Source organism: Brassica napus, chromosome C1 (genome assembly GCF_020379485.1).
Source record: "Brassica napus cultivar Da-Ae chromosome C1, Da-Ae, whole genome shotgun sequence".
NCBI lineage: Eukaryota > Viridiplantae > Streptophyta > Magnoliopsida > Brassicales > Brassicaceae > Brassica > Brassica napus.
The window spans coordinates 26259794-26275894 of record NC_063444.1 but is presented as its reverse complement, the minus strand read 5'-3'; the positions used below and the strand labels follow the sequence as shown (position 1 = coordinate 26275894).

The 16101-nt window shown below is 30.8% G+C and overlaps 1 protein-coding gene and 1 long non-coding RNA gene across 2 annotated transcripts; both read left to right on the top strand.

The window, feature by feature from the left end:
- Window positions 1-3263: 3263 nt before the first annotated feature.
- Window positions 3264-4319, top strand: LOC125580886. The gene is made up of 2 exons (XR_007318609.1): window positions 3264-3898; window positions 4001-4319. It is a non-coding gene; the product is annotated as an uncharacterized LOC125580886 (long non-coding RNA).
- Window positions 4320-12466: 8147 nt separating this feature from the next.
- Window positions 12467-14797, top strand: LOC106374638 (2-oxoglutarate-Fe(II) type oxidoreductase hxnY-like). The gene is made up of 11 exons (XM_013814623.3): window positions 12467-12698; window positions 12780-12975; window positions 13053-13151; window positions 13376-13427; window positions 13547-13668; window positions 13747-13844; window positions 13933-13991; window positions 14095-14151; window positions 14280-14325; window positions 14413-14492; window positions 14577-14797. Exons 1-11 carry the CDS (start codon window positions 12483-12485, stop codon window positions 14713-14715), a joined length of 1164 nt encoding a protein of 387 aa, XP_013670077.2. The 5' UTR covers window positions 12467-12482; the 3' UTR covers window positions 14716-14797.
- The last annotated feature ends 1304 nt before the right edge of the window (window positions 14798-16101 follow it).

Here is a 16101-nt window from a genome sequence, read left to right as displayed (position 1 = left end):
TGGCTGAGGTAGGCATGAATCCGCAGATCCTGTCGGAGAATTTATGGCTGGATTATTTTTCAAAACCTGTAGAACCTTCAAGGGAGACAATCTCTATCCCTATTTTCCCCAGTTGAGACTATCAACTCTTGAGATGATCACCAGTTTCCCATTCATCAAGATTTTGTTTTCGTCTAGAGATTTTTTCCTCATGGGACTTGGTTGTATGTTGTGAGTCAGCCGTTTTTCTTTGTGCTTCATTATGTACATCTTTCGATTTTTTTCTTATATTTTCTTCAGATGAGAGACTCTCTTCTCTTCACCTTCTAGCATCAGTTTTTTTTGAAGCAAAATATTTTTGCATGTTTTTTTAAGGGCTTATGCATAGCCATGAATGTATGCTTTGAATGGAATAGCTGGCGAACACATGATATAAATTTTTCCGGGAGGTAAAGAACTATCTCAAGCGGGAGCGTTCTAGGGCTTCCATGAGTTGAGCCGGGCGTAATTCTTACTTACGCATTAGAGGATGACGTTAATACCAATGTCTGGGAAGAAAAATGGTTTCTCTAGTGGAGATTTGCTTATACTTAAATCAGATATTGATTAATTGAGAATAGTGATTCATGAAATATGTAAGGTTTGGGTGAGGAATTTTGTCTAGTGGATCAAAGTTCATATCTGTTGGATATGGATTCTATCTCTACACAGGCCCATCAAATAAAGAACCCAGCCCACGAAGTCGGCTTAAATCAGCACTCACTCACTCACGCCAGTTTTGCATGCTAAATGGCCTGAAGCCTCGGCCCGCTAAGTTCGGTCTGTCAAGATCGGCCCATTAATTAAACCGATTGGGAGAAAAGAGGAGGAGTTCATGTATAAAAGGAGGACAAGAGAGACCAAAAGGGATGATCAAGACATGAACACGGAGACTGACCTCTAGAAAATAGGATTTATTTAGTCTTACTCTTTCTCACCGACTTGTACTTTTTCGGCACACTCCGACGAGTGTCGGGTTACTTCCCCTTGTGCTCACACACTCTATAATCTTTTCCTCATCAGCTCATCAAAACGCCTTTTTTGAAATAACCTATAATCGAGTTTTGTTCTTCTTATCCAAGCAACCAAACTTAGATTCAACCATATCCTCTTACAATCACTAAAACAATTTCTAGGCTATGTATATTTGCCAACCTCAATGTTATTTTCATTTCTTAGAAAATTTGGATCCCTCAAAAAGACAACATTGAATTGGAGCACATTCTGATTACGGAATGATGACCTTCTCAGCATACTTAGGCTTATTTTATATATCTCATACTAGATAGTGATCCGCGCCGTGCACGTAGTAAAATAGTTGATTAGATTATTTATTTTATGTTGTACTAAGAGATTGTCGTATAGCTTCTTTTATTTTAGGGATGGGCATTCAGATATCCGTTCAGATTTAGTTGATCTATTCGGATTTCGGATTTTGAGAGTTAGAAATTTAAATTTGATTTGGATATTTACAAATTTCAGTTTGAATTTGGTTTGTATTTGGTTCGAATCTTTGTGGGTTCGGTTAGGATTCGAGTTCGGGTACCCATTTTAATTATGTAACAAAAATCCAAAGATACTTAAGTCCTCAAAATCCGAAAATAAAATATTATAAAACATAAAAATTTGAATAATGTAAGACTAATTTTTTAAACTTACATAAAAATTAGTACAATTTAAATATTTGGATGGAGAAAAATAGATATTTTCATTATTTTGAACATTTTTTTTTATTTTTAGATATTTACTTGTGACTACTTTGATATTTGTTTTGGTATTTTCATATTTTAAATATCTAATAGATATAAAATTAAAATATTTTAAGTAGATAATTGTGATTTAGATATTTTTGGTATCTAAAATATTTCAGATCGGATTCGGTTCTGGTTATCCAGATATTAAAATTTTTGATCCAGGGGATTACTTTATCAGTTTGAGTTTGTGTTTAGTATTACTTTCAAATCAAGTTCGGTTCGATTCTTCGGATCCATATTTTTTATCCATATTTATTTTCTTCTACTAATATAAAGCAAAATAAAATAATGTAAAACAAATATTTTGGGCTTATTTTACATACATAATTGTTGGACCATACATTAAGAATACCAATAAAATGGTTGGGCGTCGTGTAAATATCTTTGAGCATGTTACAAAATTGACGTAGTCGATAACCAATAACGTGTACTTTCTTATTAATAAATTCCTGGTAAATATAATAAAAACATGATACAACTGAGCGAAAAGGGATCATGGTTGCGTAAAATTAATATGATCTCTTCACTAGGCACCTGAATTTTGTTTTTCAATCGATTTCGTGAATTTTATTTTCTTTTAAATCTTTTCTGATTTTTTATTTTTCTAGCAATTTGATTATGTTTCTTATTCTTGATTTGATATGAAAACTCTGTACAGAAGGGTAATACTTGGCCAAACTAAAGATCTGAATTTTTCTGTGGTGTTTTTCACCTCAGTTTCCTTAATTGATAACCAATTACAATTATTTGTTGTTTTCGTGTACAAAAGCCTCAACTATAGCCAAGTTCAACAAGGTACGAAACTTTCAGTTTCTAAAATATTCTCATTCCAGCATTTTAGTTGGTGTGAATTTTAATGATTTGTAATTTTTTTTCTTTCAGTAGGTGCATGGAGAGAACTTTAATTTACCAATACAAAGGTTAAAATACATAAACTAAAAATGAGCTGATTAAAAAAATTTAGTGTGTAAACACATTAAATTATATGCGATGGAATTAAGAAAATTAGTGTGTGAACACATTAATTTTTAAATGATTGTGAGACTGTCACGTCATCATTCTGATTTTTTTAATGATTCTGACACTGTCACATGTCAATTAGGGTGTGACCATATTTCTTACAAATATTTTTTTATAATATAAAAGAGATTTTTTTTGTAATCTCAAAGAAAATTTTCTAGCTGATGTTTATCTCACAAGGTTTTTTTTACTATAAAGATTAAAGAATGAAGATCCCCATTTCACGTACCAGGGTTCTTTTAAATGGTGAGAGTCGATATTACGCTTGTCTTTTACTTCTTTTGTTTCGTAATAAATGTTGTTTTAAAAAAAAAAAAAATCTTGTTGCATAAAAATTTCACTCTAGATATTCAATGCAAATTATACTTTATTTTTAGATGAAGATTAATTGTAAACTGTATTAATTTTATAAATAATTTTATTTATTTCAAATACTATTGGTCAAATAGGTATAATTTATAACAATTTAAATACATTTCAATCACTAGCTATCAAATGTTCTCTAATGCATAAGTTAAGAGACTAGTCGTTTGAGTGCGATTCATGAAGTATGTATAGGATCGGGTGAGGAATTTTGTCTGTATATCATAACTCATATATGCTTATAGTTATAAATGTTGAAAGGGTTTGTGTATGCGAGAGGAATGAGACTGGAATTCTCTTCTACGTTGTTTTTCCTGTATTATACATGAAAATCTATTTATCTTCTCTAAGATGCATTTTCTCTCCTTTCATAGAGAAGATAAATAGATTTTCATCCTATGAAAACGTGTTTGCATATATTCGGTAGGTAAACTGTTATGATCTTCTTCTTTCCACGTGATCGGCGTGGGATAAAGGTAACAAGATCTGTGACAACTAACACCAATTATAAAAACAGGCTTCTATCAACAAATTCAAACAGCTTCAGGTATAGACAAAAAAGGTAAGTAAATTAATACTTCAAATGTCGCTGAGTAGTGGTTAATTCACAAAATTCTTTTTTATTTTCCTTCTAGATTATCTAGACATTTAGCTATATATTATATACGAAGTTTTGCCCGGATTTGTACTGATGGGACATTACGGCAAGTTGTTTAGTTTTCCTACCTCCAAATTCCAAAACTGTCAGTATATCTTTCTATCTCCCTCTGATCTATTTATTTTCCCCATTCTCATCCGATTCTTTGTTTATGTAAATTAATTTATACATTTTTCTTCTCTCACAGAAGTTCAGTGCTCACATCTCCCTGAAGCTTATTGTTTTTATTTCCTCCAAACCTTCACTGTGACGATGACTTTTCTCATTCTTCATCAACGTCGATAGCAACTCTTAAAATCCTTCTCCACCAATCTCCTCTTAATCTCATCTTTGTCAGCTGACAATGATATATTAACATACTAAGAATAAAAGTTAACTGTTACCGGTTAATACTTAATAGTCATGTTATCTGGATATGGAACCAATAACGATTCTTTAAGAAATATGTAACAATTGTGAGACTACTAACAAAAATCTAATCAATACTATACATACTTGTTAATATTCATTATTTGGTATTAAATCAAATATAAGCTAAGAAATCTCGTATCATAACATGCACCAACTAACAAACTTTGTATCAAACAAAAATATCATTTTTTCTTTAGAAAACCATGTATCGATCACTAAACCATGTAAATGAAAACTAACTTATAATATCTTATCAATCATTTATCAGTTAACAGCAACTTAATTGTAACAGCTAACAACCTATATGTATCGATTAAGAAACCATGTATCTGCTAATGAAAAATATTTTTTAACAAATAAAAAGACATGTATCTTAAACAACGATAAAAAATTGAGAATCCGCTAAAGCATAAATTATATCGGGTCACTAATAAAATACTTACTAACATATATGTTATCTACATCAACAAACAACTTCACAAACACTTATTCAACCACCGTATGAGTGATGTTGACAAACTCGCCAAGGCCGACAAGTCACCCCACCACATCGGAACAAGACCACAACGCATAATTGCTATTAAAATTTGAAATTGAAGGTGGATCGTGATTCAAAATTGAAATTGGTAGTATTTTTGGGAGATGGTGAGACTATGATTATGGTGTCGATGGAATCAAAGTAAAGAATATTTTTGGTGAATAGTGGAAGAGGTGAAGAGACACGGTGAGTTAGATGAAGATTATAGAGTTTAAATTAATTGATGCCTGGATGAAAAAGAGATAGACGATAGTTAGGAGATTGAAATGTAGGGACGAGAACACTAACATGATAGGAGTATTAATGAAATTTCAGAAAAAGAATACTTGAAGAGGTATATGGTGCACACAAAAAAGGGGTATATATGACTAATTATTATTGGATTTATTTATAGAACTCCTAATTATCGTTTTTATCTAGAGTGTTGTGGAATGTTTTATTTAATTATGCTACAAATTTATGCATCCATATTCGAATCATAACAATTGAGTTTTTAGGTTTTTATCATTTGTTTTTATTCTATAATAATGTTTGAGTTTAGGAATTGTTTTCATATCCGACCTAGATTCTTGGTTGAACCGGGTGACACGACACATGTACATAATCCGGTTCAGATTTAATGAAAAATTTGTTAATTAGAAATCTGATAGAACCCAGTAAAACTTCAAAAATTGCAATTAACCGCGATATGTACCATTGATATGATAAACACGCACAAAATATCTGCTTATATTTTTTAAAAATTGATTAAATTACTCATGTTTTTTTTTATTATTACATAAATTTTTGATTCTTTAGACTTCGATGAAATTTTTATTATGTTATCTAAATAAAAAATGATAATATAAATTTTTATTGATATGACAATATTAGTTTATTTTCGTTATTAATAACATATTATAAGTTTGTATTTTTTATTTTAGATTTGAAAATTGATTTTAAGATAAATTTTAAAATATTCTTAAACACTCGTAATTGCCATATATTATGTACAAAATGCCATAGTAAATATATTTATTTAATTTGTGTGTATATACTCATTTTCGATTGTTAAATAATATTATACACGAAAAAATGATATTCAAATATGTATATAATATACAGTGTAGGATATAGGGTTTTGGTTTGTATTGAAAATTTGCATAATATTCTAATGATATATTTTGAATATTAATTCATAGATTTAAGAAAACATTATTTTTTTTGTGTTTGTTAATTTATATATGGTTCATAATATATGTATGTCTTATATTTATACTTAGAATATTTATATTAAATTTAAAGTTAACATATCTTATAAGTATATATGGACCCATTATTTATAGATCTATTTAGCTGTATTAGTAAGCCCAAAACCAAAATACTTAAATGCAGTTAATGAATTTTATTATTTTCTTGTAAAAATAAGGGTATTTTTGACAAAAATATAATTTTCATTAAAGTCATAATTTGAGAATGATCCTCTTTTAATGGTATTGATGTAACTAAATGAAATGACAGATTCGTAATAACTGATAACATGGATGGTTAATCTGTCTTAAACCACGCTAATGTATAGCCGAGAGTTAGATCAGTAAATAACTCATAAATAAGAGTTAGATTGGGGAAAATAGGCTTTTGATTCTCAAATTATTTGTAATTGGTTGTTTTAATATTCAAATATGTTTTTCGCATAATTATCGTCATACTAACAGTTAACTGTGCAAAATTGTGAACAAAATAATCAACCATTAACAAATGAATTTATTTTTATGTCGACTTTTCTAATCCTAATTTGTGGAGTCAACATTTAGTTGGAGAATAAATAAATATACATAAACAATACTTGAGTATTAAATAAGGGGACTGCAAATACTTGAAGAAAAAAATTCACTTTTGTTATGCTCCATATAAGTTTTAAAGTAGGAGCAACAATCCCTTAAAAAAAATTTAGTTAAAAGGATTTTCATGTTAGATAAAACCAATATACAAAATATTTACTCGGAATGAGAATGGAAGTTTTAACACAAACATATAAGATACTAGGGCCGGCCCGGGAAGATACTTTGAAAATTATGTAAATAGTTAGAGTAAATATTAAATATAAATTGTTATATTTTAAAATATACATATTAGTTAAATTTTGTATATCTATACTATTATTTGAGAAGTGAATTTTTTGATTTGTCATCTTTTCCATAATTTTAGGTAATATTTTTATTTGTCATGTTTTTATTAAGTTTTAGCTAAATCATTGATTTATTATTAGTTTTTATTGAGTCGCTAATTTATTATTTTTAAAAAATACCCTTAATGAACCATATATATAAACGTCTTTCGTCGTTCACATGGGTCAACATCTCTTAGTGTGGTTTACAGAGTCAACATGAGTCTGTAATGTTATCGACAAAAAAAAAGAACCTTTATATAAAAAAAATTTCATTTTAATAATATTAAATTCATATGCTATATTAAATATTTAGTTAGTTTTTGTTATTTGTGATATTTTTATTATGTTTTAGACTTTTAGCTAGGTTATTGATTTATTATTAGTTTCTAATTGATTCATTAATTTATTAATTTAAACAATGCCCTTACCGAATTTTATTTTAATAATTTTAAATTTATATGTTATTTTAAATATTAAAAAATTTATTATAAAATAATATAATAAAATTACCAAAAAAATTAAGATAAAAAACAATTTATAATTAAATATTACTCAAGCAAAAAAAAATTATATAAAGATATTTTCTAAACTATTTCTAAGAGATGAGTATTTCAAAATAATTAACACAATCATAAGTATATATTTTGATGAAAAATATTTGACATATATAAATACTTCGATGTTTGATTTAAAAGTTTGAAAATATAAATAATAATTTATTATGCGGATTTTAGATTAATAAAACATAAACTAATAAGTATTCATAATAAGATTATGCCCGCATGTGCGGGCAAAACACTTAGTGTTATTGTATTTGAAGACTAAATATATCTCATGACGTATTGATAAGTATTTTTTTTTCATGGTGACATCACATCATTTTTTAGTAATTTTCTGGAGCTGGATGAATCTAAAAGTATCGTGAGGAAAGAGACGAACTTGTAATTATAGATTAAGTAAATATTTATTTGTAAAATTTATTATAAGGTCGGTTAATTATTGGGGTTAATTATTAGTTGTGTAAACCGTAAACAATAATATTAAAATATCGTAGCTTGACATGTTGGACAACTTAAATTTGATATAAACCAATCAACGATGCATTGATGGTGAAAGATATGATTGTATGGTAATTTTTTGAATTCTCTTTGCTTACAATATTGTTAATGAATACAACCCATAGTTAATCTTCTTTTTAGGTGTGAGTTTCCTAATATATACATCTGATTCAATAACTACACAATATATCTAGATATTAGATGCACCTCATTAGTTATTATATGATAAAAACTTCCATAACCACGGCATAAGTATCTAATTAAGAGTAAAATATAAACTAAAATAAATAATATATATATAAATTTATATTTCAAAACTCAATAAAGCATTTGACTGAAATAAATAATATATAATGATCAAATTTTAGAGATTTTTATGTTTTTTCGTACTTAGTATATATTATGTGTTGAACTTGAAAAATGACTATAAATTAATAAGATACTTAGTTGACGACTGCTCTGATAAGTATTCTTTATTTGGATATAGTATAAGTTGCAAGCTAGGTGTATATATTTTTTTGCGTGACTCGTATCTATCTGGTATATTTGTAAAAATTACATTCGGTTAGGCCCATTTAACTATATGTACCATTCGATAAGTATTCTTATTTCTTTTATTCGGTTTGGTTTTTAGAACTACTAATTATTACGTTTCGCTCATGTAATGTGAAATACATTGATTCATAATGTTTAATATCTGTAGTAAGTGAAGTATAGCTACTGTAGCTGTTGTATGCATCCATTATAAACAGAAGCAAACATAACCTCACAACCATTGTCCAAAGCAGTCCTACAACCTTAAGGGAAATGAGTTCCACCACCAAGGAATCTAAAAACGTCCATCTCATACTAAATCCATTTCTGAATAGCCTTCAACGGGGCATTAGCATAAGGCACATAATCTATACTCTTGGGCCAAGAGAGAGGTCTAACATATGCTTTAGGTGCTGGTATAAGGCAATGTAGTTTTTCACTCTCCCTAGGTTCCTGATTCTACCATCAGAAGAACTCGACTTCAATTGGTCTAAATAAACAACAGAAACTCAGATCAGCTGTATATGTCAATATTAAAAGTGCCGATTGCAGATATTTGAAGAATAAAAAATCCATTTTCCCGTTAGATTGGATAGTTTCTAAAAATAAAGAAAATAAGAAGGCTTTTTTTATAGAAATGAGATTGCATTATGCGTGTTATAAAATGCTACACTGAAAATGGTTGAATAAAAACTATTGAAGTACTTATGGCTGCAGAGATAAACTTGATTATCAGAGTTAGCAGGGAAGATCAAACGAGATCTAGAAAGAAGACAAAAGTTTTTCTTAAATGTCGACAAAATATTGATTTAATTTTATTATATTAGTGGTATGAGTCATCTTTTCATTGTTCAAGAAAACAGCAAATTTATTGCCTTATTAAAATCATCTTTTATTTAGTTAATATTATTATAACTTTTTGTTTGCATATTCATGCAAGGGATCGTTATCCGCGCCTTGACGCGGAGTTTTTGCTTTTTAATCTTTTTTTGTTTTTTGCTTACTAATCTAGCATTCAGTTTTTCAATGCATTTTATCTTCGTCATCTCTTCTTGTCTTGTTTACATTTGTTTTCACGTCCTGTTGTTTGATTTGTCTTAGTTTTGGCTTGTGTAATAACTTAACTCTGCTCATTCTTCTTTATTCTTTATTGATTGATATTTTTATCTCGCTTACCTCTGTGTTGTCACTAATTTGCTCGAATCATTTTTCATCATCTGTTTCGTATTTTTTTAATATTCATTAACTATTGTCTCCCATCTCTTTAATTCCTAAAAACCCTACATGTTCTTTTGTTTATTAAATCACATATTAAATATTGTTGAAACTGTTTATTTATTCTAATAAATCCTAATTATAATATGGATAAAAGACTGATTATAATTTAGTTGAAATTAACTAAGATAATATGGATAAAAGATTCATTATAATTTAGCTGAAATTAAAGTCTAAAGTATAAGTTATTAAACTTGCAATCTTTCTTTTTGTCATCCAGATAGTTTTAGTCAAATCAATTATATTGATTTAGAAAACTCATAAGCTATTTCAATCCCAAACAACAAAAAAACAGGCGCATTTGTTATTGACGATGCGGCGGGTTTCCTTTACTATAAACATAATTGCTTGTCACAACTGTTAATAAACCCAAATGTGTTTACAAAAGCTACCCATATAAGAGTTTCATACTCATTTATCTTTCTCTAGTCATCTCCTATGTTAGTAGCTATCATAATACAATCATCAAACAAAACACATATCTCTTGGTTCCATATAGAATATGCAAAATGACTGTTTTCTGTAGACTCCATGATCACTGAGTATTATAAATATCAAACTCTGTTTATGGTCTATTTATATGTTGAGGAAATACCTCGAAATGTAGCTTCCAAATAATGATTTCCAGGTCAACACATTGCATGTTAACCTCCACAATGGGATCAGCGGATCTGCAGATACCGCTACATGTCGAGTCGAACGCAGCTACACATATGTTCCCTGCTTGTGTCTTTCATTCACAATCTGCAATTCTCCCAAGAACCAGAATCAATGTTAAATGATGTAAAAATTTTAGAGTCATAATAGACTTTGTATAGCCAAGCCCAATAAACCAAACACCCAACGTAACATCCCCACTTGCCTATTTGTGCAGAAAATGACTTGATCATTATATAGTAGCACCGAGAAGTTAGATGGAGAATGATGTATGAACGCAAAGTAGACATAACAGTTAAAATCTTACTGATTATGGGAAATATAAGAAATCAATTCTCTTGAAATGGTGTATAACTGTCCAATAGCGTGACAGAAGTACTTGTTCCTGTTCTCACCAAACTTCCAATTCTACATGTATATATAAATCTATTAGAATTATTGTCAGCGCTCTGTTGCAATATTTGTTAGCTAAAATAATCCATCCAACATAATAGGAAAAAGAAACCAACGAAATTGTAAAGCTAACCATCAGCTGAGATGCTTTTGCTGTCCTGACACATTGCAAGCTTAGTGATTTCACTGTCAAAAGCAACAAACTAAGCAGTCATATACATCCGAGACATTTATTTACAAATGGTTCCTAGCACAGAAAAATCATATTATTATGTTACGGATGATAAGTTTGATGCATAAATACAATTAAGAATTTTTTTCAACTGAACATTTGTGCCTACTGAATTACCTTACAACATCCACTGTATTGTGATTTTGGCATGTTAAAGCTGAGAATCAACATTGGAGCTTGCGTTAGCATTTGGAACATGAAATATAGCACCATCAATTTCCAGTGTTAATTCCATTGACAATAGTTGTGCAAAAGAACTCTGCTAGTAAGGTAATCGTGATTAGTAATTCTTTACATCTTAGTGTCGTACAACTTCAAAACGATAGACACTTACAATCGACGGCTCTCAAAGATGGACCACAAACCATCTAATGATATGCTTACCTCGTCGTATAAGTAATCCATGTCACTTCCCTCCCACGGGTAACGTTGCTGGTGCAGATCAATTCCCTCCACCTCTTCTTCATCATTATGATGCTCTGCAATATACCCTCTGTAAGGTTCAAATTTATGTCGCTAGAATTATCAGAGAAAGAAATATAAAGTACCCTCCAAATCTTCAGGAGCATCGACATTTTCTTTATTCAATGATCTTCATTCAACCTAACAACCATCAAAATAAAAAGAATGTGAGGCACATAATCTTCAAAATCCAAGTTTAATGAATGAAAAAAAAAACTCAAGAAGACAGAAAATGTCAAACACTCACTGGCTTCTTCTTCTTTTACTTCTTGGCTCCCGTGAATGAACTGTCAAAGCCATCATTATTTGCAGGAAAAAATATTAAACAAAGCAACTGATGAAAAGAAACAAATATGTTTCAAAGCACATAAACTCTTCTTGAACAATCAGGCAACAGATAGTATGTCTCCCGTGTGACTCAGCTGAGTCCTCGATGGCATCATGAACGACAAATGTCTTCTTCTTCTTCTTGGTTAGATCAAAGGGTGCAAGCTAAGGATCACCAAAGAAAATTAAAACCACACAATCATGATTTATCAGGCAAAATAAAAGAACCTATGATGAATTTATTAAAGATGGGAAGATGTAGAGACTAAAGAAGAAAAACTGATTCATGAAACTCAAAGAGCCAATCTGTGTTTCTTAGATGAGTCATGAACCGATGATTAAAAATTGAAAGCCCTAAACTTCCATTGAAGAGAACGCTTACAGACCAAAGAGGTTTATTGGGCTTTTTTTTAACGAATATCATTTCAAAACGTGAGTTATCAAGTATTTATTAAATCATTAGATAAAATAAATAAGTGTGGGTTTTACATAGAAAACTGAAGAAACAAAGGTTTCTGACCTTCATAAATATATATTTGTTTCAGCCATCAATGTACAAAGAATCCTTTAACTCAGTGGTATAAATGTTGTTGTTTAGATCTTCATAAATAAAGACGTGTCGCATCCGGAGTGATGCAAATGCCCTATTATAATGTAGATTATATAGCTACCCACTCGATCATGAAAGGAAGCAACGCAAAAGACATTTTAGTCAATAACTCAAACAAAGAAATGAGCGAAATGCAGACTAAAAATCAGGTGGAGGATTCGATTATCCAGGAATCATTGCTTACTTGCATTGATCTTGCAAACTCTGATCTTCACCAATCAGCTCTTTTGCTCAAGAAGGTGTACATCCATTTATTTTTGTTACTACTTTTTTATTTTTTAAGAAACCAATGATTTTATTTGGGGAGTTTCTTGTTTCAGGCATGTCTGGATAGTGGATTTTTCTACGTTATAAACCACGGAATAAGCAAAGAAGTCACGGACAAGGCTTTCGAGCAGAGCAAAAAGTTCTTTGCTCTTCCTTCGGAGGAGAAGATGAAAGTGTTGAAAAACGAAAAGCATCGTGGCTATACACCTTTGTATGATCAAATCCCTGATCCTGAGAATCAAGTCCAAGGTATGTGTAACCAGTTTTCACTTCAAAAAATTTTCGTAAGTGCTCTCCAATCATGTCTTTTTTTTTTTTGGTTTTAGGGGATCACAAAGAAGGTTACTACATTGGATCCGAAGTTCCCAGAGATGATCCTCAGTGGGATCGGCCATTCTATGGCCTCAACACTTGGCCTAATCCTGGTTAGTGAGTTCAGTTTTATTTATTAGTTATGAGTTTATTATGATTTGAAATGGTATAGTCGAACAAAAATAGACTCTGTTGCTCTGTTTTATAAGATTATTCTCTTTCCTGCTTTTATACTTTTCATTTTTCTTGTATATACATAGCTTTTCAAAAACTTTAGTGCAATGCATACAAAAGTTAGTGCAATTTCCTTTAATGGAACTTATTTCTTTTTCGGCAGATGTTTTGCCTGGGTGGCGAGAGACAATGGAGGAATACCATCAAGAAGCATTGTAATTCTCATTTGTTGTTTTTTTCACATTGTGATTTAAGTGTTGCGTTTGATCCTTCCATCTATAGAGTTAAAATTTTGGTTCCATGGGGTTTGCTGAATGTTCATCTTCTGTATCAGGAGGGTTTGTAAGGCTATTGCAAAACTATTGGCATTGTCGCTTGACTTGGATGCAGATTACTTTGATAGCCCTGAGATGCTTGGGAAGCCTATTTCAACTTTACGCTTGCTGCACTATGAAGGTGATAATTTGGAAGAAAATTACTCCAAATTTTTCTAAGCATTGTATATATGCCAACCATACTATGTTTACTTCTTAGGAATATCGGATCCCTCAAAAGGAATATATGGAACTGGAGCACATTCCGATTATGGGATGATTACACTCTTAGCAACAGATGGTGTAATGGGACTCCAGGTATTGATTTACGCATAATTGTTTTTTCAAAATCACATTCTATTATTTTATGCATATACTTTGGAAGCAATAGTATATACCTTGACAGATATGCAAGGATAGGAACGCTAAGCTTCAAAAGTGGGAATATGTGCCGTCGATTGAAGGGTACAACATGAGAATTTAGTTTTCCGCTACACCAATCCTTCGTAAAATTATAATTCCCTAGTTAACAGTTTTGGTGGACATATGGTTTAATTTTTCTCTACAGAGCAATTGTTGTGAATCTTGGTGATATGATGGAGCGTTGGAGCAACGGTCTTTTCAGGTAATATATTTCTCTTTAGGCATACTTGATACACTTGGGCTTCTCATTATGTCAGTCTTTAATTTGCAAGTAAATTTTTCTAGCTGACATTTGTTTCACGAGCCTTTTATTTTTTTTTTACGATAAAGATCAACATTGCACCGGGTTATTTTAAATGGACAGAGTCGATATTCAGTAAGTCTTTTACTAATTTCGACTCTACATTAATGTTCTTGTCAGTGTTGTCACTTTACATTAGTTTTATAATGTTTACCGTCATAGATTCCATTTTTCGTGGAACCGAATCACGACTGCATAATAGAGTGTCTTCCAACTTGCCAGTCCGAAAACAATCTTCCCAAGTAAGGGTTTAACCTTGTTTTATATTCAGAACTATGGTCATCCATACTGCATTAAATATCTTTATGGCTGTGTTTAATGAATAGATATCCAGCGATCAAATGTTCGGCGTATCTCACCCAACGTTACGAAGAATCGCATTTGAAGTTCAGCAGCTACAAAAAAACAAACTTGAGTGAAGTTTGTTCTCCACCGTCTTTCCATTATCCTTGGTTTTCAAGTTGAGTTGATTGTCTTTCAGTATTTTCATGGTTTTGGGTTTGGCTTGTTTTGTTGTTCACCAAGGATATATGTGTGACACCCGTCACTTCGAAATTAATAAATAATAATTTCTGAAATCTCTATTTATAAATATTTGAAAGTTAACGTCTATGCTGGAAATTTAGTAAATAAAATAAACTTCTGAAATATAAATAACAACATAGACATACTACAACCAATGCAATAATAGCATACCGCATTTCCTCACAAGGATATATATATATATATATATATATCTATGGAGGCAAAACTTACAAATCTCGAGAAGAATGTAAAATCTAATTAAAAGAAAACACATCATAGAGGATGGCTAACAATATATATATATATATATATATGTCAAAATCACGTGAGAATCAAATTTAAGAGCCAACTAAATTGAAAATAAGGATAACTGCCTTTTCCTCGTACTGAATAGGTACACAGACCAAGCTTCAGTAAAATGTTCAGATTTAACAGATGGCATCAGAAGTCTCACTACAAGAAAAAAATACCATTTGCAAGAAAATTACAAAGGAAGACCTTTTCCTCGCTAATCAATACTCGCAAAAAAAAGCTCACAACTTTCTTGCAAGGGAGAGAATATTTTTCCTCGCAAATTTGCTAGGGAATATTGTCTCTCACAAATTTTCTGTGGAACATACTCCCTCGTTGAAAATTAATCTCACTCAATTTTTTATCTTGTGTACAGAGCTGATCTCAATCCATGGAAGGAAAGTCTTACAGTCATTGCTAAACTTACGACACATATGCACAGTTCTGCATTCCTAATTTCTCACTTGCACCTAAAACATGTAAAACTTGATAAATATCTGAAATAGTCTAAAAAACATACTTTAACTTGATAAAACACGTAATCGTAAACAGGAAGAACCAGTGGAAATACAACATCATGAACAAGTGACAATCTTTGAGAGATGTATGATATATGGATCATGGACACATGACGCACTCTTCAATGGCTGTGGATGAACATGGATAAACTCTAGAGGACAAACTTAGTTATTTGGAGCAAGGAACCAACGGCGAAGAATCTCACCACTTCACTTGGAGCTCAATGCCCATTCATGGGAAATGGAGTGCATGCTACATCTATCGACTTGTCAGGTTTTTGGCATTGATTGTAAGGATCTAGTCTCGATGACTCAAGATCCCGGAGCATGGCCTAAATTTTCCACTGAGCTAAAGGAGTTGATGAAGCTAAAGAATAGATTCACTGAGTTCTCGATTGTTTTTATTCCTCGTACTGAAAATGTATCTTCTGATTCATTAGCTAAGATAGCAAGATCCTTTCATAGTGACCTATACTACATTAGTTATTTTGTTCCGATCTGGTTCTCCAGACTAGTT